General features: G+C 42.0%; 1 protein-coding gene across 2 annotated transcripts; it reads right to left on the minus strand.

Moving 5' to 3' along the window:
* Window positions 1-2,527: 2,527 nt before the first annotated feature.
* LOC139379387 (SH3 domain and tetratricopeptide repeat-containing protein 1-like) lies at window positions 2,528-26,278 on the minus strand. 2 transcript variants are annotated; one of them, XM_071122194.1, is made up of 20 exons: window positions 25,767-26,278; window positions 22,574-22,639; window positions 20,929-21,059; window positions 20,259-20,364; window positions 19,669-19,812; window positions 18,373-18,571; window positions 15,184-15,260; window positions 14,746-14,944; window positions 14,319-14,449; window positions 14,152-14,193; window positions 12,599-13,978; window positions 12,377-12,485; window positions 12,203-12,263; window positions 11,656-11,848; window positions 5,735-5,915; window positions 5,483-5,633; window positions 5,264-5,386; window positions 4,572-4,722; window positions 3,532-3,728; window positions 2,528-3,123 (listed from the first exon to the last, which is right to left on the minus strand). In XM_071122194.1, the coding sequence occupies exons 1-20, from the start codon at window positions 25,924-25,926 to the stop codon at window positions 2,845-2,847; spliced, it is 4,080 nt and encodes a 1,359-aa protein (XP_070978295.1). In that variant the 5' UTR covers window positions 25,927-26,278; the 3' UTR covers window positions 2,528-2,844. The 2 variants fall into 2 exon arrangements, with proteins under 2 accessions (XP_070978295.1, XP_070978296.1); XM_071122195.1 differs by lacking the exons at window positions 22,574-22,639; window positions 25,767-26,278 and having other exon boundaries at window positions 20,894-20,976.
* Window positions 26,279-26,694: the final 416 nt, after the last annotated feature.

A 26,694-nucleotide genomic window follows, 5' to 3' on the forward strand; every position in this document is an offset into this window, starting at 1 on the left:
TTCACACAGATTGCCAGGGTCCAGTAAGCAACTAACTCGAAGATAACTTGAGTCATATAACGTTACCAGTTCATACTATAGCGAATTGGTTAGGTTACTAACGTTAGCTCATCTGATGTAACGTTGTCTGACTTTATTAGCCAGCTAATTTTCACACCATAAAATCAATTATTTGATCAGTTAAATTGGCTAATGTTGCTGAACATTTCTCTGGCTTGCTAAAGGATCATTCGATCCAGCTAACGCTAGCATGATACTTAACAATTCTAACAATACTTGTTCCACCACACTTTCTCCCTCACCTCAAACTTTCCAAATGCCAGTTGTTTTTCGGTTACTGCTCATGAAGTATGCTTCATCACCTTCTCACCCCGGTCTCCATGGTCAGGTTTCTCACCTACCTCTTCGATACCCTTCAGGCCAGGGGACGCGCTGCTAGGTCACCTATTTTGGATTCAAAACGGCGAATTTCGCCGAAAGGTGATTCGATTGAAGCCCCTGAATGGGGGAAGCAGTGCTTGGTGATATTTTGACGATTCCCAAGCATACTTTAGATGTGTTATTTTTAGGATTAAAATATGGGATTGTTGCTGAAGTTGTGATATTGCTGTACTGAATATGCCACTCATGACAGAAAAGCAAGACGCAACATTGTTCTTTCTCTTTGCCTGTAACCACATTTTAGTAGTCATGCTTTCAAGGCATATTTTGTTTACATAATTCCAATTCAGCATGTTGTTAATTTGAGGTCTTTGAAGTGAGTCCACTGACAGATTACGGTCTCTTTCTCCCCCCCTCTCTCCATCTATCTCTCCCTCTCCATGTCTTTCTCTCTTATTTTCTACACCATCTGGAGAAGCCAGACAAGCGTTCCATCTGGCTTGTATTTACCGAAGCACCCTCACCACTGCTCAAAGATTTAGCACTATTTGTGGATAGGGTTCCAGGTGTGCAGTCCATATTGTTTTTACTCTCACAAAGACATTCACGCCACTATAACCTTTAACAACTGGACCTCCATACTCCCGTTATCTTCTCTTATATTACTTTTATTACATATACAGTACCAGTCAAAAGTTTGGACACACCTACTCATTCAAGGGTTTTTCTTTATTTTTTAAACTATTTTCTACATTACAGAATAATAGTGAAGACATCAAAACTATGAAATAGCACATATGGAATCATGTAGTAACCAAAACAGTGTTAAACAAATCAAAATATATTTTATATTTGAGATTCTTCAAAGTAGCCAGCCTTTGCCTTGATGACAGCTTTGCACACTCTTGGCATTCTCTCAAACAGCTTCACGAGGTAGTCACCTGGAATGCATTTCAATTAACAGGTGTGCCTTGTAAAAAGTTAATTTGTGGAATTTCTTTCCTTCTTAATGCGTTTGAGCCCATCAGTTGTGCTGTGACAAGGTAGAGGTGGTATACAGAAGATAGCCCTATTCGGTAAAATACCAAGTCCATGTTATGACACTCCATCATTACTTTAATACATGAAGGTCAGTCAATATGGAACATTTCAAGTACTTTGAAAGTTTCTTCAAGTGTAGTCACAAAAACCATCAAGCGCTATAATGAAACTGGCTCCTAAGAGGACCACCACAGGAAAGGAAAACCTAGAGTTACCTCTGCTGCAGAAGATAAGTTCATTAGAGTTATCAGCCTCAGAAATTGCAGCCCAAATAAATGCTTCACAGAGTTCCAACATCAACTGTACAGAGAAGACTGCGTGAATCAGGCCTTCATGGTCGAATTGCTGCAAAAGAAACCACTACTAAAGGACACACCAATAAGGAGAATACTGTTTGGGTCAAGAAACACAGCAATGGACATTAGACCGGTAGAAATCTGTCCTTTGGTCTAATTTTTGGTTCGAACTGCCGTGTCTTTGTGAGACGCATAGTAGGTGAACGGATGATCTCCGTATGTGTGGCTCCCACCGTGAAGCATGGAGGAGAAGGTGTGGAGATGTTTTTCTGGTGACACTGTCATGATGTATTTAGAATTCAAGGCACACTTAACCAGCATGTCTACCACAGCATTCTGCAGCAATACGCCAACCTATTTGGTTTGCGCTTAGTGGGACTATAATTTGTTTTTCAACAGGACAATGATACAACACACCTCCAGGCTGTGTAAGGGCTATTTGACCAAGGAGAGTGATGGAGTGCTGCATCAGATGACCTGGCCACCACAATCACCCGACATCAACCCAATTGAGATGGTTTGGGATGAGTTGGACTGCAGAGTGAAGGAAAAGCAGCCAACAAGTGCTCAGTATATGTTGGAACTCCTTCAAGAAAAAGCATTCCAGGTGAAGCTGGTTGAGAGTGTGTAAAGCTGTCATCAAGGCAAATGGTGGCTACTTTGAAGAATCTAAAATATATTTTGATTTGTTTAACACTTTTTTGGTTACTACATGATTCCATATGTGTTATTTCATAGTTCTGATGTCTTCACTATTATTCCACAATGTATAATATAGTAAAAATAAAGAAAAACCCTTGAATGAGTAAGGGTGTCCAAACATTTGACTGGTACTGTATGTCTTTCATGATTCATTCCTTTTACCATGACTTAATCTAATTTCAGGTCTTCAACTGAAGACAATTCTAGATATTGCTATATGATTCTATAAGTGAAATTGTTCAGTACGGCACAGAACCCTAATTGGCAAAATCACATCAACACATCTCAACAGTTTAAAAATCTCAAATTACATATGTACACTTCTTCAAACCGAACATACGACATCCACTTGGCACAATTTCCTCTGATACCTTAAACTCTCCATTCTTCTGCCAAACTCCAAACCAAGATGGTGGTTTGGTGGTTACTTAATTGTTGGTTCCTGAGTGCTAAACCTATTTGACTTGTACTGTGACATACTACTGAAGTTCTGGTCGGGCGAGAGGTTGATGCGGCGTACATTGAGCTCTGAGGCGAACGCTCGCGCTTTCTGGTAGAAGAATAGTGAGAGCTCCCGGTCAACCAGAAAGTTGTGGTAGATCGTAGCCAATCGTGTGCAAAGCTGGAGCTGGGACTTCTTGTTGCCGAGGTCCATGGCTGCTGCCAGCGCCAGGTGGTAGTACCCCGCGGCATCGTAGGGGTCCTAAAGGTCAAAGGTGAAAGGTTATGGGTCAGGGTTTAGCGGTGAGATTGGATGGGGTCAGTGGAGGAATCGGTAATGCTGTTTCAGGTCCATGTGAGTCAAGCAGTTTTATGAGTGGGAGAATAGGAACACAATGAAATGCAAATTCATGCATCTTCTTGGATCCTCTATGTTTTTCAGGGTTGGGGTCAACTCCATCATGACATGGAATTACTCCAAAGGAGTGCAATTCAAATCCTGTATTGACTGTAACTTAAGGTGGAATTGACTTCAACAACTCTCATGTACTCTTGTCAACCATCAGTTTTAAAATCAAAACCATTTGTATTTCTTTTCAATAGTGTATTTCAAACCTAAAATGCAAAAAACTGTCCATGTATAACTTCCATTGTTTTCAGATTATTTCACCTTCAGGTCATAGAAGATGATGTCCCCTAGCGTCTGATAGACTCGAACGTAGTACAGGGTTTCCTCATCAAACTCCAGGGGCGTGGGGCAGAGGGAGAGGGTCTTCAGGTAGTAGTGTTCAGCCAGTTCAAACTGACCCAGACAGTGGTACAGGGTGGCCAGCCGGTGGAAGGCCACGCGCTCATTTAGACGATTTCCTATTTCAAAATAGACAACCATCATTTCATTAGTATTTCTTTAATAAATGAGCTATAACCAGGCTATGGCATTGCACTTGTTTTTTCTTCCCTGCTGATAATGGCAATTTTTCCGTTTTATTCTACCAAACTTAATTGAATGCATTCATGTAGGTTGCTGTGGATAAGAGGATCTGCTAATTGTAAATGCACATTTCTCTAGGGAAATACAAGTAAGAATCTCACACTACTCCCTCGACCCTACCAACTTGCTCAGAAGGTCATCAGTTGTCATGTGTTGTTGACAAAACTGAGGTTGACTTCCAGAAAGGGGCAAGGGGGAACAATAAACCCAACAACTTTGGGACACACTCATTACTTGAATGATGCAATTTATGTTCCAATTTCTGAATAATAAAACAAGCATGAAATTCAAATGAACAAATCCCCCTGTTATTTTACAAGATAAAAACCTCAGTAACAGTTAAACATTTCATTTGGGAGGTATTTCATCTTGTATGTGTCAAGTCTCGAAATCAGACATACAAAAATACACATGGTATATAATTAGACACGCCTCTCCATTCTTTTGTGTGAAATTGCGATAAACTCAAAAATAGTGGAATCCCATAAGGCATGGTGCTATTTCTGGACTAATTAGGCCCTACATCCTCCATAATTTTCACACCCTCAACTTTGGGACACTTGTGCATATGGCGGAGGCGTGCGTCAACTCGCAAATGGAGGGCAGAGGGGCAAGGGGAAGGAGAAAGGGGTGATTTGGGATTCAACCTAGGTCTGGGCTAAGTTAAGTCTGACATCTGGTGGCCATAGCTAGAATACATTGGCTCTGTTGTGGCCTACCCAATGTAACACTGATGTCCAGGGCGGCCTGAGCGTACTCCACGGCCTCCCCATACAGCTTCAGTTGCAGTAGCAGCTCCACCAGCTTGTTAGACAGCCTTAGTCTGGCCTCTGTACTGCTGATCCTCACAGCGATGGGCAGGGCACGGTCCTGGAGGCACACATGGATACACACACAGGTGAGATCACCTACAGTACCAGTCAAAAGTTTGGACACACCCACTCATTCAAGGGTTTTTCTTTATTTGTACTATTTTCTACATTGTAGAATAATATTGAAGACATCAGAACTATGTTGAGATGTGTATGTTGGAAAAGCATTCCTAATGAAGCTGGTTGAGAGAATGCCAAGAGTGTGCAAAGCTGTCATTAATGCAAAGGGTGGCTACTTTGAAGAATCTCAAATATAAAATCTATTTTGATTTGTTTAACACTTTCTTGGTTACTACATGATTCCATGTGTTATTTCATAGTTTTGATGTCTTCACTATTATCCTGCAATGTAGAAAATAGTAAAAATAAAGAAAAACCTTGGAATGAGTAGGTGTGTCCAAACTTTTGACTGGTACTGTACATGTACACACACAAAGACATTAGGTCACACACACATGTAGACATACACATGCATGGATGCATGCACGCACGCACACACACCCTCTGTCCTACCCCATATAAGCAGTATGTGTGTGTACCCTATAAAAGCAGACAGCCTTCTCTCTCTCCTGGTTGAGGTTGAAGAAGACATCCCCTGCTGCCTCCAGCAGCTGTAGGATAAAGTGTGTGTCTCCTGTACTCAGGCCCACATCTTGGGCCACCTGCGAGGAATACAAGAATCAATAAGTCAATGTAACTCTGAGTCAATGCTGTCTGCTCTGTATAATAGAATAAAATACAGTAGAATAGGTTCTGACCTGTACATAGAGGTCCACCAGTTCGGTTTGGCCCAGCATTTGGTATATCTTCCCAGCCTGCAGCCAGGCATATGCCTCCTTTTCCTTCCGGCCCAGGTCGATGAAGATACCCAGGCTACGCTTGGTGTAGTCCAGAGCCGACCACCTAGCCCTGGACACGGAGATAGACAGGAAGGGACAGAAATGTTATAATTTGCTGCCAACTAGAGACAGACAGACATACACACACACCCCTGCCCACTCCACACACACCTCTCGGTCCCCAGACTGAGGTATAGCTGGCTGATGGTCTCCAGCACCTCCCCCTCCTGTCCCCTGTCTCCCCGAGTCGCCAGTATGGCAAGCTGATGTTCGTTGTAGATTATGCACTGAGCTTCGTCAGAACATACAGCTCCGTACAGGTGGCACAGACGCCGCGTCGCACTTAACTGACCTGAGGCACACATAACATGGATGGATAGAGTCAGGACAACATAGCAACAGTATATACACGGAGTGTACAAAACATTAGGAATACCTTCCTACTATTGAGTTGCACCCCCTTTTGCCCTCAGAACAGCCTCAGTTTGTCTGTGCATGGATTCTACAAGATGTAGAAAGTGTTCCACAGGGATGCTGGCCCATGTTGACTCCAATGCTTGGATAATTAAGTTCTGGTCAAATCACAAAAAAAGAACACAACTTTTTGGCTTATTCAACAACCTAAAATTGCCACTTTCTATAATTTGCCGAAATTACACAAGAATGTTACAAAACCTCCAGGGCGCCCTATTGTAGAGGACATGGACTCAGTAACGGCCCCTTTATCAACTTTTGTTGATTTTTTAAATTTTATTAGACCACTCGCAGAACAACTCACCTCCTTTGTAAAGGACACCAGATGATCTCTATTATTGAACCTATTGATCCTCTCCCTGATAATACTTTGTTAGTTACTTTTGATGTTGAGTCGTTATACACAAATATTCCACACGAGGGCGGTATTGAAGCCATGGAACATTTTCTTTCGCAACGTGACCCGAATGAACTACATTCCAGGGAATGCATTACAACATTGGCTGAAATATACTGCTCAAAAAAATTAAAGGAACACTTGAACAACACAATGTAACTCCAAGTCAATCACACTTCTGTGAAATCAAACTGTCCACTTAGGAAGCAACACTGATTGACAATAAATTGCACATGCTGTTGTGCAAATGGAATAGACAACAGGTGGAAATTATAGGCAATTAGCAAGACACCCCCAATAAAGGAGTGGTTCTGCAGGTGGGGACCATAGACCACTTCTCAGTTCCTATGCTTCCTGGCTGTTGTTTTGGTCACTTTTGAATGCTGGCAGTGCTTTCACTCTAGTGGTAGCATGAGACGGAGTCTACAACCCACACAAGTGGCTCAGGTAGTGCAGCTCATCCAGGATGGCACATCAATGCGAGCTGTGGCAAGAAGGTTTGCTGTTTCTGTCAGCGTAGTGTCCACAGCATGGAGGCGCTACCAGGAGAAAGGCCAGTACATCAGGTGACGTGGAGGAGGCCGTAGGAGGGCAACAACCCAGCAGCAGGACCGCTACCTCCGCCTTTGTGCAAGGAGGAGCAGGAGGAGCACTGCCAGAGCCCTGCAAAATGACCTCCAGCAGGCCACAAATGTGCATGTGTCTGCTCAAACGCCCTGTGCTCTTCACAGATGAAAGCAGGTTCACACTGAGCACATGACAGACGTGACAGTCTGGAGATGCCGTGGAGAACGTTCTGCTGCCTGCAACATCCTCCAGCATGACCGGTTTGGCGGTGGGTCAGACATGGTGTGGGGTGGCATTTCTTTGGGGGGCCGCACAGCCCTCCATGTGCTCGCCAGAGGTAGCCTGACTGCCATTAGGTACCGAGATGAGATCCTCAGACCCCTTGTGAGACCATATGCTGGTGCAGTTGGCCCTGGGTTCCTTCTAATGCAAGTCAATGCTAGACCTCATGTGGCTGGAGTGTGTCAGCAGTTCCTGCAAGAGGAAGGCATTGATGCTATGGACTGGCCCGCCCGTTCCCCAGACCTGAATCCAATTGAGCACATCTGGGACATCATGTCTCGCTCCATCCACCAACGCCACGTTGCACCACAGACTGTCCAGGAGTTGGCGGATGCTTTAGTCTTGGTCTGGGAGGAGATCCCTCAGGAGACCATCCGCCACCTCATCAGGAGCATGCCCAGGCGTTGTAGGGAGGTCATACAGGCACGTGGAGGCCACACACACTACTGAGCCTCATTTTGACTTGTTTTAAGGACATTACATCAAAGTTGGATCAGCCTATAGTGTGGTTTTCCACTTTAATTTTGAGTGTGACACCAAATCCAGACCTCCATGGGTTGATAAATTTAATTTCCATTGATAATTTTTGTGTGATTTTGTTGTCAGCACATTCAACTATGTAAAGAAAAAAGTATTTAATAAGAATATTTAATTCATTCAGATCTAGGATGTGTTATTTTAGTGTTCCCTTTATTTTTTTGAGCAGTGTAGTACTCACAACTACTTAATGTTTCTAAATGATTTCTTTATTCAGACGAAGGGTACTACTATGGGATCCCCTATTGCTCCTAACTATGCTAATTTGTATGTGGGTTACATGGAGAAAAAGTACATTTTCAATCCTCTCAAAAATGTTTTCTTGCCCAACATTATTATTTGGAAACATATTTGGTACATTGATGATTGTTTTGTTGTATGGTGGAGTGATGCACAACAGCCCTAGGCATTCCATGCTTTTCTTAACTCTTGTTCTGAGCACCTGATATTTACTATGCAATCTGACACACAAATCAGTTTCCTTGATCTTCCGATTTTGTGTGGGGATAATGTTCTATATATTTACAGGAAACCTACTGATCGAAACCGTTTTTTTTGAGGGCTGATAGTTGTCCGCTTCCCTTGAAAAACAGTTTCCCCTTCGGCCAATTCTGTCGAATCAAAATAATTTGCAAAAAAACTATCAGATTTCAACAGCAATGGTCAGATTAATACTGCCACTGGGAAATTCAAAACAAATCAATACATTATCTTTTTCAAGGACAGTCTCGCAAAAAGCATTCTAACTACCCGCTATGCTCTGAACAAATTAAGGGAATCGTCCACAAACATTGGCACATTCGAAGATCCGATGACAGTATCGGTAATATGTTTTCGGACCCTCCCGTGGATGTATTCTCGCGGGGCAGAAATCTCAGAGATCAATTGGTAAACTCTGATTTCCCGGCCAGAAATATCCCTGTACGTCTATTTGCGCCTCTACCGGATGGAAACTAAACTCAGCATAAAAAGAAACGTCCCTTTTTCAGGACCCTGTCTTTCAAAGATTATTCGTAAAAATCCAAATAACTTCACGATCTTCATTGTGAAGTGTTTAAACTCTGTTTCCCATGCTTGTTCAATGAACCATAAACAATTAAAGAACGAGCACCTGTGGAACGTCGTTAAGACACTAACAGCTTACAGACGGTAGGCAATTAAGGTCACAGTAATGAAAACTTAGGACACTAAAAAGGCCTTTCTACTGACTCTGAAAAACACAAAAAGAAAGATGCCCAGGGTCCCTGCTCATCTGCGTGAACATGTCTTAGGCATGCTGCAAGGAGGCATGAGGACTGCAGAGGTGGACAGGGCAATAAATTGCATGTCCGTACTGTGAGACACCTAAAACAGCACTACAGGAAGACAGGAAGGACAGCTGATCGTCCTTGCAGTGGCAGACCACATGTAACAACACCTGCACAGGATTGGTACATCCAAACATCACACCTGCGGGACAGGTACAGGATGGTAACAACAACTGCCCGAGTTACACCAGGAACGCACAATCCCTCCATCAGTGCTCAGACTATCTGCAATAGGCTGAGAGAGCCTGGACTGAGGGCTTGTAGGCCTGTTGTAAGGCAGGTTCTCACCAGACATCACTGGCAACAATGTCGCCTATGGGCACAAACCCACCGCCGCTGGACCAGCCAGGACTGGCAAAAAGTGCTCTTCACTGACGAGTCGCGGTTTTGTCTCACCAGGGGGGGATGGTCGGATTTGCGTTTATCGTCAAAGGAATGAGCGTTACACAGAGGCCTGTACTCTGGAGCGGGATCGATTTGGAGGTGGACGGTCAGGAATGTCAGTGTTCTGCTATGGCCAGCGAAGAGCCCGGTTCTCAATCCCATTAAGCACGTCTGGGACCTGTTGGATCGGAGGGTGAGGGCTAGGACAATTCCCCCCATAAATGCCCAGGAACTTGCATGTGCCTTGGTGGAAGAGTGGGGTAACATCTCACAGCAATAACTGGCAAATCTGGTGCAGTCCATGAGTAGGAAATGCACTGCAATACTTAATGCAGCTGTTGGCCACACCAGATACTGACTGTTACTTTTGATTTTGAACCACCTATGTTCAGGGACACATTATTGCATTTCTGTTAGTCACATGTCTGTGGAACTTGTTCAGTTTATGTCTCAGTTGTTGAATCTTGTTATGTTCATACAAGTCTCAGTTGTTGAATCTTGTTATGTTCATACAAGTATTTACACATGTTAAGTTTGCTGAAAATAAACGCAGTTGACAGTGAGAGGACTTTTTTGTTGTTGCTGAGTTTACAAGTGTAATGGCTGCTCTCAATGCAATGGCAGAGATCCTTCAAACACCTCCAAACAGGGAAACAGTTATTTATCTTATAACTTGTCCTTGTGGTAAAACATTATGTGGGTAAAACAAAGCGCAAATTAAAAGTACGAATCTCTGAGCATCGTAGCGCCATTAGGTGCAAAAACATTACTTACCCAGTTGGGGCCCACTAGTTGGATGCGAACCACTCGATTTCGTCCCGACATTATATCGGCATCGAACATGTCACCCTCCCTAGGAGAGGGGGGTGACCTCAAAAATGTATTGTTAAAACGAGAGAGGCTGTGTGGATCTCTGCTGGGAAAGTTACATTTAAAATTGTTTTTCCATTTGATTTAAATACCCTTGCTCCCTTCGGTCTCAACGTAGACTTTGATCTGCAGTGTTTGTCATTGTACCCTGACGAAGGCAGCTTGTCTTTCGAAATGTTGGTTATTAGGTTATTCAATTCGGGGGGACCAATTGTTTGTTAAAATCAATTTGCAGGGGATTCTCGAGTGGCACAGCGGTCTAAGGCACTGAATCGCAGTGCTTGGTGTCACTACAGACCTGGGTTCAATCCCAGGCTGTGTCACAGCTGGCCGTGAATGGGTAACCCATGAGGCGGTGCGCAATTGACCCAGCATCGTTCGGGTTATTCGAGGGTTTGGCCGGCCGGGATATCCTTGTCGCTTCGCACTCTAGCGACACCTGTGGCAGGCCGGGCACATGCACCCTGACACGTTGCCAGGTGTACGGTGTTTGGCACGCGGCTGTACTTTGCCCCTCCCCCCTTGTCCTAGAGTGTGCGGCTCTCCTTTACTCTGCTACCCAGCACCTCACCTAAACAGGTGTGCGTTTCTTTCGCCTGCCGACTCCAATGATTCCCACAGTTGTGTCAAGTTGGCTGGATGTCATTTGGGCGGTGGACCATTCTTGATACACAAGGGGAACTGTTGACCTTGAAAACCCAGTAGCGTTGCAGTTATTGACACAAACCGGAGTGCCGGGCACACACTACCACACCCCGTTCAAAGGCACTTAAATATGTTGTCTTTCCCATTCACCCTCTGAATGGCACACTTGTCTCAATTGCCGCCTTTAACTTGTCTCCTCCCCTTCAGCTACACGGATTGAAGTGGATTTAACAAGTGACATCAATAAGGGATCATAGCTTTCACTTGGATTCACCTGGTCAGTCTATGTCATGGGAAGAGCAGGTGTTCATAATGTTTTGTACACTCAGTGTATATGTGACCAAAAGTGATTCAAACCTCTCCTGCAGGCCACAGGACTGTTAGTCTGCTAAGCTCGAGTGGTTAATGGATACGGACTCAAAACATATTTGGGGATGAAATTATGAATCAGGAATCTTGTATGTGGAATTCATTTCACGTGTGTGTGTGTGTGTGTGTGTGTGTGTGTGTGTGTGTGTGTGTGTGTGTGTGTGTGTGTGTGTGTGTGTGTGTGTGTGTGTGTAAGTTGACAATTTCTACGCGTAACACACTTACACTGAGAAAAGGAGGTAAGCAGTAAAAACACTTACTGTCTAAATGGTTTGACTTAATGGCCATCAGCAGAGCCCACTCAAAGTAGATCTTCCCTCTTTCCAGGAATCTCTGGTTCACACAGTGTTGTCCCAGCTCCAGCAGCACTGTTATAAAGTTCACCTCATGCTCCTCTCCACCCAGCTCTGAGAACAGCTCCACGGCTTCCGTGAGATGCCTCTCCGCCAGACCCTTGAATTTTATTTTGGGTGAAATAATATATACAGTGGGGAAAACAAGTATTTGATACAATGCCGATTTTGCAGGTTTTCCTACTCACAAAGCATGTAGAGGTCTGTAATTTTTATCATAGGTACACTTCAATTGTGAGAGACGGAATCTAAAACAAAAATCCAGAAAATCACATTGTATTATTTTTAAGTAATTCTGTGTACATCTAGCAAGATGTGGATTTGATCCTAGAGGATATCACTAGAAAACATCAATGAAAACATTTATTTCCAAAGTGTTCCTCGATGGTAAAACAAACCGTGTCGAATGTAAAAGACAAGAAGAAGTTGCAAAACCATAAAATGACAACCCTACCTTAGCCCCAGCCTTCAGACTCAGCAACCCCAGGTTAGCCTGCGCGACCGCCCAGTTGGCCCTGAGAGAAGGGTTTATTTCACAATAAGGAAACATTATATAGTATCAATAGCAGTGAAGGCTGATTTATTTGATACAATGTACACATTTAAAACACACAAGAATGATCATTACCTGTCCTCAAACTCCTCACACACATAAATGGCCGCCTGGTAGCTTTCTGCCGCCCTCCGCAGGTCTCCCGTGCATCGAAGGGCCACACCCCTCATGTTGTGGACCAATCCTTAATGATTCAATTCATCAATCTTAATTTTTTCAATTGGGAAATTTGACAAACAGCCAGGGTACAAACATACAGCAGATATAAACATAAGAAAAACAGCAACGAGATCAGACCTTCCTGTGGAGTAGTGCAGTGTTCTGGCATGGAGGCCAGCACTGAGTCTAGAACATCTAGTGATACCTCCGGTTGGCTGTCACAGATGTGCAGCCAGGCTAGCCACACGAGGGCGCTGATGCGTTCAGGGCTGCTAGTGGCGCCCGATGATGATGACGGCCCGCAATGATCGTCTATGAGAGTGTGCATGGAGCGCACCGCGCGTCCTAGTTTCCCGTGTTTCTGAAACAGTTGGGATAGACAGAGTGTGAGTGCCTGGCTTAGAGTGTGGTCACCATTGCCACCGACTCCAGCTAATTCCCCAGTGAAAGAGAGCGACCGGCTCAGATACAGAGCCACTTGAGCTGGAATGGTGTCTTCCTGCTTCCGGATCCCATAGAGTCTGGTTGTGTTCTCCAGCACTAGCCCCATTCCATTCAGACAATCGGCTAGCCTAGCGGACGGATGCATTGTGGCTCTCCTGGCTGAGCTGACACAGAGATGGGGGAGGGAGAGCTGGCTGTACAGTCTCCCCAGGCTCAGGTAGCCATGGCTGGGCCTGACGCTCCGGACACCTGCTGGCTCTGCCGAGAGAACCAGAAGTCTCTCCAAGAACGGGACAGCGTCCGCCCCCTCGCCTCGCCTCCAGTGGAGCTTTGCTAGAAGGAAACAAGCACGTGCTTCAGCCATCTTGTTATGAGCGAGAACCGCTTTCTTCAGGATGAACTTGAGAACTTCAGAGTCTTTTTCTACAGTAGAGGCGCAGTCAGGGATACCCATAAGCAATGCAGCAATCCGCTCTGACAAAGCAAAGTACTTCTCTGTGTTTTTTTGCATGAGATAGATCACAGCTAGGTTTACGTAGATGTTAGCTAGCATTAACATATCCGTGAATCCATCTCGAGGGATGCTGAGGGCCTCCTCGAAGTAGACTCGAGCTTGGGAGAATTTTGAACTTCCCGCGCAGAGTTTCCCCAAAAGCAAACAGATGCGGCTCTGCGACCAATGGAGACGCTTCTTCCTGGCCGTTTCCCTGGCTATGCCTAAGTATGCCACCAATTCGTCAATGTCGTCCGAGTGGCCGTTGAAAGTGGCAAGGAGCAGTTCTGGGGTTTGTCCGTAGAGGGTGCCAAAATCTGGCTTGTAGTCAGAGCCGCCCAGAAAGGATAGAAGAGGAAGGAGTTTCTCTTGGTTGGTGATGGTGCCTTCCTCTACTGGGTGGACGGTGAAGTGAGGCCCACTGGGTAATGTAGTCTTAGAGGACACACTGTGGTCCTCCAGAGATCCGTTTGTCATCACAGTCGCACAAGGCACTTTCTCCTTCTTTTCTTGTAGAATCTCTTCTATCTTCCTCTTCAGTTCTGCTTGTTGGTGAGCATCCATGTTTCCTTGGGAACCATCTGTAAGACATTAGATGAAGATGACTATTTATGATATGGTGGACATGTGGGTGGAGCCAGAATAAGTTCATTATTTGAATATTGTTTTATGTTGAGAAGAAAAACAATATAATACTCAAACCCAACCGTCCAGACTGTGCTAATTGTACAAAGCAAACAATAAATACACCTACTTTGAGTTGGTTCCTTTGGAGAATCTGGTTGATCAATCAGATCTGGAATAAAAGGGATAATTCATGAATCAATATCAAAACTGACCGTCTTTTCACAGTATGGCAGTCGTAGAGAGCTGTTCATCACGAACCAAATGCGCTTGCACATTTCTCAATTTCTGTCTCACCAAGTTTGTAGACGGATCCAACATCATTCTGGGAGATTTTCTTCAGCAAGGCAATAGTTTCTTCTTTGATCTGCTCTTCTTTCAGGTTAAAGAATAACCTTTCTTCTTGGTCTAGGAATATGTCCGCCGACCTAAAAGGGGATGGATGAAGCAAAAAAAGGTAGAATAATAACACTTTTTAAAAGGAACGCGAGGACTTCTATGTGTGTTTGAACATCTAATTCACCATGGCTCTGAAAGCATTGTCCAAAGTCTATGTATATTTACTGCATACACTAGAATGGCTGATATCATAGAGCTGCATAGTTGCAGGGAAACATCATGACGCAGTTCATCAAAATATAACTAATCAGAAGGATACACTTACAAAGGATATCGGCGGATTGATTGAATGATCGATTGATAGAACTCAGGGAGATACACTTACTCACAAAGGGTATCATCAGTTGGCTTGACCAGTGTTGTCATCACCAGTCCCACCTCTCCTGTCCTCTCCAGCCTGCCAGTGAACCAATCGAAGCAAGACACCAACAGGCCCACAATGAGGATGTGATCACCCTGCTCCAGGCTCAGCTCATCTGGTCCTCCTGCGTCATACTCCACAGTGGCAATGCAGGAGCCTGTGGCTAGCATGGGGAGAGGAGGAAACAGAGAGGGAAGGATGGAATTAGAATTTTAGGGTTAGTTTAGAACCCCCCCCCCCTATGGGAAAGAGACCGGACGGAGGGGACCTTAGAACTAAGGTACGTCTAGGAAATTATCCTACAGGTGGGAGACTGGGAAGTCAATGAAGAATACTACAGAACTAGATTACATTGATTTACTGTGTAGAAATCTGTACAGTGATGGAATCTGAACTGCTTACCAAACTGGCAGAGGAAGTCACATGCTGGCTTGCCACTACCAACTAAGATGTTCTCCGCACAGGATTTCAAGAACCATCTTTAAGGAGGGAAACAATGTCAAGTTTATTTTCAAAATGCTATATATCAATTTTCAGAAATGTTGGTAAATGAGCTGTTATTGTTTAATAAATGTATGAACGATATTGGTGTGTTTTTTCTAGCTAATCTATCTATCTAATCTAATCATGGTATTGGGTTGTTCAATGACAGACATGTATTTGTTTAAAATCTATCACGATGGTTTCATTTCAGAAAGACATAAAAAAATATATTTAAAAAATAGTACATAGCACATCTCCCTCCTAGAGAAATAAGCAGTGCTGCTAGGTTTAACACAGTCAAATGTAACAATTCCCATTTTTTTTATAAAGAACTGTACAATACAAATGTCACATCAATATTTTTTTTAAATATATTTTTTTAAGAATTAAATTACAGGAGGATGGGCTCATGGTAATCGCTGGAGCGGCATAGGTGGAATGGTATCAAATACATCAAACACGTGGTTTCCATGTATTTGATGCCATTCCATTGGCTACGTTTCAGCCATTAGTATGAGACATCCTCCCCTCAGCAGTCCCCACTGAATTAAATGAAGTAATATGAGATCTGTATTTAAAACATTTACATTTAACACTTTAGCAAGTGTTCTTATTTCTTATTTTTAGTAGACAATTCAGTTAAGAACAAATTCTTATTTACAATGACCCTAACCCGGACAACGCTGGTCCAATTGTGTGCCACCCTATGGGACTCCTAATAACGGCCGGTTGTGATGCAGCCTGGAATTGAACGAGGGTCTGTAGTGACATCTTTAGCACTGAGATGCAGTGCCTTAGTCTGCTGCGCCACTCGAGTGACCAGAGTGACTTAATGTTAGTGCATTCATCTTAAGATATCTAGGTGAGACAACCACATATCACAGTCAAATGTAAAGGATACGAGCATTCTATTCCAGCTATACAATGGATATATACAGTTGAAGTCAGAAGTTTACATTCACCTTAGACAAATACATTTAAACTCAGTTTTCACAATTCCTGACATTTAATCCTAGCTACAAATTCCCTGTCTTAGGTCAGTTAGGATCACCACTTTATTTTAAGAATCTGAAATGTCTGAATAATAGTAGAGAGAATGATTTATTTCAGCTTTTATTTCTATCATCACATTCCCAACAGAAGTTTGCATACACTCAATTAGTATTTGGTAGCATTGCCTTTAAATTGTTTAACTTGGGTCAAATGTTTCGGGTAGCCTTCCACAAGCTTCCCACAATAAGTTGGGTGAATTTTGGCCCAATCCTCCTGACAGAGCTGGAGTAACTGAGTCAGGTAGGTAGGCCTCCTTGCTCGAACACGCTTTTCAGTTCTGCCCAGAAATTTTCTATGGGATTGAGGTCAGGGCTTTGTGATGGCCACTCTAATACCTTGACTTTGTTGTTCTTAAGCCATTTTGCCACAACTTTGGAAGTATGCTTGGGGTCATTGTCCATTTGGAAGACCCATTTGTGACCAAGCTTTAACTTCCTGACTGATGTCTTAAGATGTTGCTTCAATATATACACATAATTTTCCACCCTCATGATGCCATCTATTTTGTGAAGTGCACCAGTCCCTCTTGCAGCAAAGCACCCCCACAACATGATGCTGCCATCCCCGTGCTTCACGGTTGGGATGGTGTTCTTCAGCTAGCAAGCCTCCCCCTTTTTCCTCCAAACATAACACTGGTCATTATGGCCAAACAGTTCTATTTTTGTTTCATCAGACCAGAGGACATTTCTCCAAAAGTACAATCTTTGTCCCCATGTGCAGTTACAAACCGTAGTCTGGCTTTTTTATGGTGGTTTTGGAGCAGTGGCTTCTTCCTTGCTGAGCCGCCTTTCAGGTTATGTCGATATAGGATTAGTTTTACTGTGGATATAGATACTTTTGTACATGTTTCCTCCAGCATCTTTACAAGGTCCTTTGCTGTTGTTCTGGGATTGATTTGCACTTTTCGCACCAAAGTACATTAATCTCTTGGAAACAGAACGCGTTTTCTTCCTGAGCGTTATGATGGCTGCGTGGTCCCATGGTGTTTATACTTGTGTACTATTGTTTGTACAGATGAACGTGGTACCTTCAGGAGTTTGGTAATTGCTCCCAAGGACGAACCAGACTTGTGAAGGTCTACCATTTTTTTCTGAGGTCTTTGCTGATTTCTTTTGATTTTCTGAGTTTGAAGGTAGGCCTTGAAATACAGGCACACCTCCAATTGACTCAAATTATGTCAATTAGCCTATCAGAAGCATATAAAGCTATAACATTATTTTCTGGAATTTTCCAAGCTGTTTAAAGGCACAGTCAACTTAGTGTTTGTAAACTTCTGACCACTGGAATTGTGATACTGTGAATTATAAGTGAAATAATCTGTTCTTAAACAATTGTTGGAAAAATTACTTGTGTCATGCACAAAGTAGATGTCCTAACCGACTTGCCAAAACTATAGTTTTTTAACAAGAAATTTGTGGAGTGGTTGAAAAGCAAGTTTTAATGACTCCAACCTAAGTGTATGTAAACTTCCAACTTCAACTGTAGTGTTTTGCAAAGAAACACATTTTAAGACACATCTGAGAACAGTCATATTTTACACACATCTGAAGATACCCATAAGAAATCATTTCTGATGAAAAAACACAATGTGAAAAATTGGTGGATATAACATTTGGGAAATAAACTATTCATTAATATAGTACCAGTCAAAAGTTTGAACACACCTACTCATTCAAGGGTTTTTCTTTGTTTTTACTATGTTCAACATTGTAGAATAATAGTGAAGACATCAAAACAATGATGAAATAACACCTATGGAATCAAGTGTTAAACAATTGAAAATATATTTTATATTTTACACAGTCATCAAGGCAGAGGGTGGCTACTTTGAAGAATCTAAAATATATCTTGATTTATTTAACGCTTTTTTGGTTACTACATGATTCCATGTGTTATTTCAGTTTGATGTCTTCACTACTAATTCTACAACGTATAAAATAATAAAAATATTGAAAAATCTTTGAATGAGTAGATGTGTCTAAACTTTTGACTGGTACTGTATATATATTTATATTGCAGAATATTAACAGTGGTGAAATTATATATTTTACTGACTGGTGGAAGGGTATGACGGGCTCCAGGGCTGGTTTGGGCTTGGTCCCCCGGGCTCCATCCCCCAGGGACAGTACAGTCCACCCCGACCCCAAGAACGGGGGCTCGAACAGGGCTATGTCCCCCTGCTCCAGGTAGAGGTCACTACCAGAGGTGGAGCTATCAAACATCTGGGTGGAACTGCAGCTGGCGAAGAAGGAACCTAAGAGAGGGGAAGAGATTTGGTAATATTTTATTTGAAGAGCTTCTAGGAATGTATAACATTGTACCTCATTTCTGATAAAATCCCAGCTAGCAAATTTTGTTCCATGGAAGTTGTGGGAATGTACGTTTTTGGTGTCCCATTGGTTCTGGGAACAAAGTCATATGTTTCCTGACCGGTTGTCACGATCGTTATATAAATAATCGGACCAAGGCGCAGCGTGAGTAGAGTTCCACATATTTATTACAGTGAAACTTCAAAACAACAAAGAATCAACGAACGTGCAATACGTAGCGCACATAAGCACACACAAACAATATTTTTGCAAACAAGTTTTGTTGATGCGGGGAATGAAATATATCTGTTTTCAAATAACATTCTTAGAACGTCCTTTGAACGTTACTAATATTTTCTTGTGTTTTTTTATGGAAAGTTTTCTTAATGTTCTGAGAACATGAGTTTAAATAGAACCATGAGGAAAACTGCAAAAAACGTTATGCTGAAGTACTGACATTCCAACAAAAGAATGTTGTTTCTTAACATTCTCTGAACATTCTGAGAACATGACTTTAAATAGAGACATGAGGAAAACCTGCAGAAAACATGATGCTGAAGTATTGAAATTCCAACAGAAGAATATTGTTTCTTAACTTCCTCTGAACGTTCTGAGAACATGACTTTGAGGAAACCTGTAGAAAACGTTATGCATAAGTACTGAAATTCCCACCTAAGAAACATATGGTCCTCAGCTGGGTATCCTGCACCATTCCCAGAACCTTGTGGGAAGGTTGTATGCAAAATAACCACAGGACAACCACGCTCTCAGAAACATATGGTTTTCAGAACGTTATATGCTAGTTGGGATAACTGTACCATCTTATAACACTATAAGATTATTTTTTTGAGGATTTGCCCTGATTGGACTAGGGATCGAAGTCCCAACCTTCCAATCTTAGGTCGGACACTCTAACCATAAGGCCACTGAGTTGGTCAACAACAATGCACATTGCAAACATAGAAAAAAGCTGTCAGTCAGATATCTTCGTGTTAAAATTAACAGCAACATTTTAGGAATGAGTTGAGAGTTAGAGAGTTACCCTCTTGCATGAGAATGCCTTTGTACATTAGGTTGAGAGTATCCTCTTGGATAGAGATCTCTATGCCCACGTTCTTCTGGTCCATAGAGCTCAACCAGAAATCCTGGTCTAGGAGCAAGTTCTCCATGCACTGACCCAGAAAGCCTGGGGAACAGAGGTCAGAGGTTAGAGAGCAATAGGTCAAAGGTCAGCCAGAAGTCCTGATCCAGCAGCAGGTTCTCCATACACTGGCCTAGGAAGCCTGGACAACAGAGTTCAACAGGTCAAGTTAGTGAGGAAACTGTCATTTAAAGTCCTATTCCATTTGGTATTTACCTAGTATTTGTTAAGAAATTATGTAGCTAGTACTTTCATGTTCTAAGAAAATATAACACATTTGATTTGAACATCTAATTAATCAAATTCAAATGCATTTATAAAGCCCTTTATCATCAGCAGAGGTCACAAAGTGCTATACGGAAACCCAGCCTAAAACCCCACACAGCAAGGAATGCAGATGTAGAAGCACTGTGGCCAAGTTTCCTCTTATCCCATACAAACAGAGTAGGTTGTTCTGTAGTTTCCCTTATCTGTGTGTTTATAAGACATACCCATTGTGTAATATGTGGTGAACTTCCATATCTCTTCGAATGTTTTGAATGTGACGAATATCACGTTTTCTTCACTGTTGATGGTGACCAGCCTGGCAGAGAGTTCCTTAAGAACAGGAGAGGAGAACAGAGGAGAGGTTGTACATGAGATGTTGACTCATTTAAACCTGTTTGGTCAATATGAAGCAATGTAATCTGTGAGTAAGATACGTATTGGTATTCAATGACAACAATCACAAACTGATAACAAAACCATCTAAAGGGATACTTTGGGATTTGGGCAATATATCTACTTCCCCCAGAATCAGATTAACTCGTGGATACTATTTTTATGTCTCTGTGTCCAGTATGAAGGACGTTAGAGGTAGTTTTGCAAGCCAATGCTAACTAGTGTTAGCACAATGACTGGAAGTCTATGTAGCAGCAAAGCAGGTTATAACAAATCTGCAAAAATGGCACCACCATACATAAGGCATTCCTTCCATTCAATCCATCTTTACACACTTGCGATAATTCCACAAAAACTGTGACAAAGCATGTTGACCAAGTGGGGTGTGACTGAGAACAGTATCATAGCGAATGCGGTTTAGCTGTACATACTCTTGAAAAAAACATATTGCCTCAACAAGACTTACCTGGATACATAAAGGTTGAACGAAGAGGGTCATACCGTAAAGAGAGCGTTGACCTCCGCGCTGTCGGCCTCCAGGAGGCAGAGTTTCCCCCGCAGCACTTCCTGAGACCCCTCGTCTGCAGGGTGCCTGTCGGGCCCCTCCACCATGGCCAGCAACATGGGTAGAGCTAGAACACAACGTGACAGGAACACAATATGTAGGCAGGAAGCCTGTCCGGCCCCTCAACCATGGCCAGCAGCATGGGCGACGCTACAACAATATGATACATCTAAAATGGCACCCTATTCTTTATACAGTATAGTGCACTATGTTGACCAAGACCCATAGTGTGTGTGACCGTGTGTGTGTCAATCTGCTCCTTTGCGATGGACATTGAGTACTTTAAAATACAATTCGTTATAATACACTCCAGTCAATATCTGTCTCTAAATCTCCATTATAGTCTATGACAAGCTGAGTATGAGCAATTCTTCTCTAGTTAATGTTTTGTAGGAAATAAGTGGTGACAGAGATACTCAGGTGACTCAATAATAAAACAAGAACATTGTATTTTAAAACACCATGCTGAGGTAATTAACTTCCTCATTCCACAATTATAGCCTATTATATAACATCCAAAGGTAGGTCAGAAGTTTAGGTTAAGATTTGCCATAGTTAGAGACAAAAAGCAACTAGAAACTCTCAGAAATGATGTCAATATGCTGACCGGTATAGTACTTAATACTTTATCCTCAATTTTGCTTTACTTCCTATTAATTTATTAACTGATGGCTATTTTGGAGCCTACCATATCACTAGTCTGGTGACATTTTGACTGACTGACAGTGTGACTGACCTACAGAGATTAATCAATGACTTCAAAGAGTCTTTCTCGGGCTCTCTCAGGTCCAAGGTGTAAGATAGTTAAAGTTCACTGTCAACCACATGATTTACCATAAGGAGAAGTGAATTCCTAGCCTGGTCCCAGATCTGTTTGTTTTGTCTTGCCAACTCCTATGGTCACTGTGATGCTGAATGTAACAATGACCATAAGAGTTGGCAAAACAGTTCAACAGATCTGGGACCAGAAAAACAAAATTCAATGTCACCTCGCCTGCCCTAAATTAATGTGAGGGTTTTTAACGATAATAAGTCTACAGTGGTAGTGTGGATCAAACTACTAGAGCAGAAGGCAGAAGGCAACCAACTGAACCCAAAACACTGTTTGTGGTTCTCAACCCCTGCTATTGATATCCTGATATTGGAAAAATCAGTCTGCATGAACTATGAAATATCATGATGGTTCGTAGCAGAATGTCACTCAAAACCCACAGTTAAATAACAGAGCTCATCGTAGAGAGAGAGAGAGAGAGAGAGAGAGAGAGAGAGAGAACCCATGAACCATAACTACTCCAACTGCTGAAGCCAAACCCCAAACTCTCTCCACTCCTCATTAGAATACTGTGGTTGGAACTTTCGTAAAATTCCATTCAATTTCATGAAAGTTCCACATTGAGAATGAAGTGTCTGATATACATGCATGAGAAGATAGAATTTACCCCTTTAACTGGTGTCAAATGTCTGGGTCCATCCACAAAGCATCTCAGAGTAGAAGTGCAGATATGAGATCCTTTTTGCTTTTCAGATCGTAATTAATTACATGGACAGGTGGGACCTGATCCTAGATCAGTTAAATGTTACCTGTTGGGAAGCTGTCTTCAGACGTTGACATGGTTCCCCTTACACTGCCAGCTTCTCTGGAGGTGCCTTGGTTATGAATAGAGAGACACAACATATTATAAGCCTTGTCATAAGACATTTTAATGGGTCATATACATGCTTAGAACAAGTCATAACTCTTTGTAATGGGATGCTTTAAGTTAAGTGGTAACAAAGTATTACCAACAATTGAAGACAGAATTTATACTATTGTGATAAATAAACATTTTTTTTTTATAACTGGGTGGTTCGAGCCATGAATGCTGATTGGCTGACAAATGTGTTATATTAGACCTTATATCACGGGTATGACAAAACATTTATTTTTACTGCTCTAATTACGTTGGTAACCAGTTTATAATAGCAATAAGGCACGAGGGGATGTGGTATATGGCCAAAATACCACGGCTAAGGGATATTCTTATGCACGACAACGCAGAGGGCCTGGATACAGCCCTTAGCTGTGGTATAGTGGCCATATGCCACAAACTCCCGAGGTGCCTTATTGCTATTAGAAACTGGTTACCAACGTAGAATGCAAGATTGTTAAAAAAAAAATGGTAACAAATCAAACTTTCTATAATTTTGTAGTACTTCATTGTTCATTTTGGTGAGTCAGAGGGTGACATGTCTTTCATGTTGTTTATTATGACAAGTGCAGGAAAGAGAGACAGAGAGAGAAAGAGAGAGAGAGAGAGCGAGCGAGAGAACAGGAGGCATCTGCCAAGCTCTGATTTCATAGTGTCCCCATCTAAACAGGAAGAATAGAAAGGGAGGGGAAGGAGAACAAAACAGACCACCATAGACCTTTAAATCATCAAGTTGTCAAATAATTCAATCAATTGGAGCTAGTATGACTATTCATAGTACTAGACAATCAATCATCAAAATATTAGCACGGTCAAATTAGTTTTACATTAGATATTAGGTGGATATTTGTTTTTTCTCTCATCAATAGTTATTGGACCAAGCATGCCATGACTATGAAAATGATATATTCTGAATCAGGGGAGGATGGACAGAAATTCACAACTTTTTTCATTTGTGAAAAAGTGGATATATTTTTTGTTGTTGCTTTCAATCTTCAATAGATCTATCAAAAAGTGTGCCATGACTATGAAAATGATATATTCTGAATCGGGGGAGGATGGAAGAAAATCCACACGTCATTTTCTTTTGGTCCATCCGCCCCTGATTTGGAATATATCATTTTCATAGTCATGGCACACTTTGTGTAAAAACTATTGAAGATTGAAAGCCAGAAGAATATTCTAATAAATTTCAAAACAAAAAAAGCAGTGGATTTGTGTCCATCCTTACCCCACTCAGAATATATAATTTTCATAGTCATGGCACACTTTGTGCAAGATGTATTGAAGATTGAAAGAAGAAAAATATACAGTACCAATCAAAAGTTTATACACACCTACTCCTTCAAGGGTTTTTCTTTATTTGTACTATTTTCCACATTGTAGAATAATAGTGAAGAAATGAAAACTATGAAATAGCACATATGTAGTAACTAACCTTGATGACAGCTTTGCACACTCAAACCATCAAGCGCTATGATGAAACTGAATCTCACGAGGACCACCACAAGAAAGGCCCAGAGTTACCTCTGCTGCAGAGGATAAGTTCATTAGAGTTACCAGCCTCAGAAATTGCAACCCAAATAAATGCTTCACAGAGTTCAAGTAACAGACACATCTCAACATCAACTGTTCAGAGGAGTCTGGGTGAATCAGGCCTTCATGGTTGATTACTGCAAAGAAACCACCACTAAAGGACATCAATAAGAAGAAGAGACTTGCTTGGGCCAAAAAACTTGAGCAATGGGCATTAGACAGGTAGAAATTTGTCCTTTGTTTTGGAGTCCAAATTTGAGATTGTTGGTTCCAACTGCCGTGTCTTTGTGAGATGCAGAGTAGGTGAACGGATGATCTCTACATGTGTGGTTCCCACCGTGAAGCATGGAGGAGGAGGTGTGATGGTGTGGGAGTGCTTTGCTGGTGACACTGTCTGTGATGTATTTAGAATTCAGGGCACACTTAACCAGCATGGCTACCACAGCATTCTGAAGCAATATGCCATCCCATCTGGTTTGCTCTTAGTGGGACTATCATTTGTTCTTCAACAGGACAATGAACCAAAACACACCTCCAGGCTGTATAAGGGCTATTTGACCAAGAAAGAGAGTGATGGAGTGCAGCATCAGATGACCTGGCCTCCACAATCACCTAACCTCAACCCAACTGAGATGGTTTGGGATGAGTTGGACCACAGAGTGAAGGAAATGCCGCCAACAAGGGCTCAGCATATGTTGGAACTCCTTCAAGACTGTTGGAAAAGCATTCCTAATGAAGCTGGTTGAGAGAACGCCAAGAGTGTGCAAAGCTGTCATCAAGGCAAAGGGTGGCTACTTTGAAGAATCTAAAATACAAGCTATATTTTGATTTGTTTAACACTTTTTTGGTTACTACATGATTCCATATGTGTTATTTCATAGTTTTGATGTCTTCACTATTATTTCTACAATGTAGAAAATAGTAAAAATAAAGAAAAACCCTAGAATGAGTAGGTGTGTCCAAACTTTGGCTGGTACTGTACATATTTCAAGAAACAAACAAAGTGGTTGATTCTGAATATATAATTGTCTTAGTCATGGCAGGCTTTGGTAAGAGCCATTGAAGATTGAAAGTCTGAATATTTTTCTCTCTCCAAAGTTCCCCACAAAAAAAACAGCTGTAGATTTTTGTCCATCCTCCGCTGATTCAGAATATATCATTATCATAGTCATGGCACGCTTTATGTAAGAGCTATTGAAGATTGAAATCAGAATTATTATTTTTTATTTTTAAGTATGGATTATTCTCCATCCACCCCTGATTCAGAATATGCCATCTTCATATTTATGTCATGCTTGGTGCAATAGCTATTTAGAAGAGAAAACCGAATAACCACTTAATAGCCGATATAAAACTAATTTCACCTTGGTCAAACTATTCCTAAAGATTATCATTACCTAAAGGTTTGTATTTGAGAAAATAAATACATCTAATGATTATATAGGCCTTGGCCTGTCATATATCCCAAAATAGTCCTAATTAATAACAATATCAAGGTAGACTACTACCGCAGAGGGTTCTGTACTTTTTTACTTGTATCACTTACTCACCCATTTTTCTACTTCGGGTGATAGTCTCAATTTTTACCGGATCATGGTGATGATGCTTGTGGTCATCTGCTGAGAGCTTTCTCCGGTAACGGCGACTCGTGTCAACTCCGTTACCCACCGCCACCGGGACCGGTTCTACCTCCTGTTCCGCATTTGACATCTTCGATCAAATAGTTTCCCACTTCTCCATGTAACCTTAGCGGCTCTACCGAAAACTCCGCGATCGACAGTGGATCACGCGCCACCGCGCCCTCCTTGCGCCTCACGCGCACTATCCACGCAGAACGCATAAGGGCTCATAAACTTTTACTATCCCGTCGAATATAACATGAAACGTTTGAGTAAACCCCACACTTAAAGATGTATTGTCATAGAATAATAGCAATATGGTGTTGTCAACTTGTTACTTACGGTATTCTAAAGTTATATATTTAGAGAAAATCGCTGGTTTGCTTATAGATTTCCCAACATCATCAGAATTGTCATGTCCTTTCCTGTGACGTTTGGCTCATGAGACACTCCAGTTCACTGTGCCACAGGTGCGGAGAAAGTGCACTGAACATGTTAATAATTCCTGACTAAACAAATAACGTTTATTTATTTTCCAAAATCCCCAGCGCTGACTGTTCTATCAACAGAAACTGGAATTCACAGTTTTAAATATTGGCCTGTGGGAAAGATGTAACTTATTTTCTCAATCCTCAAATGCATTTTTCCAGAATTTTGAGTTCCTGGTGTTTTATATTAAAACAAATCCAGCTCTCTGACTGTATAGTGTCATTTATGATTCCTTGGTATCTCAGCTATTTCACATTCTGAAACTGATACTGCAGTAAACTAGTCAGAATCAAATAATATCAAATTGTATCGGTCACACACATATTTAGCAGATGTTATTGCGGATGCAGCGTAGCGAAATGCTTGTACG

This window comes from Oncorhynchus clarkii, chromosome 21 (genome assembly GCF_045791955.1).
Source record: "Oncorhynchus clarkii lewisi isolate Uvic-CL-2024 chromosome 21, UVic_Ocla_1.0, whole genome shotgun sequence".
NCBI classification, from domain to species: domain Eukaryota; kingdom Metazoa; phylum Chordata; class Actinopteri; order Salmoniformes; family Salmonidae; genus Oncorhynchus; species Oncorhynchus clarkii.

Excerpts from the sequence above, each read along its gene's own strand:
- LOC139379387 (XM_071122194.1), bottom strand. The coding sequence starts at position 25,926 with ATGTCAAATGCGGAACAGGAGGTAGAACCGGTCCCGGTGGCGGTGGGT. Across the intron at positions 18,572-19,668 it reads AGGCATTCTCATGCAAGAGG|GTTCCTTCTTCGCCAGCTGC; the intron begins GTAACTCTCTAA and ends CCCCTCTCTTAG. Across the intron at positions 15,261-18,372 it reads CCCGTCATACCCTTCCACCA|ATGGTTCTTGAAATCCTGTG; the intron begins GTCAGTAAAATA and ends CCCTCCTTAAAG.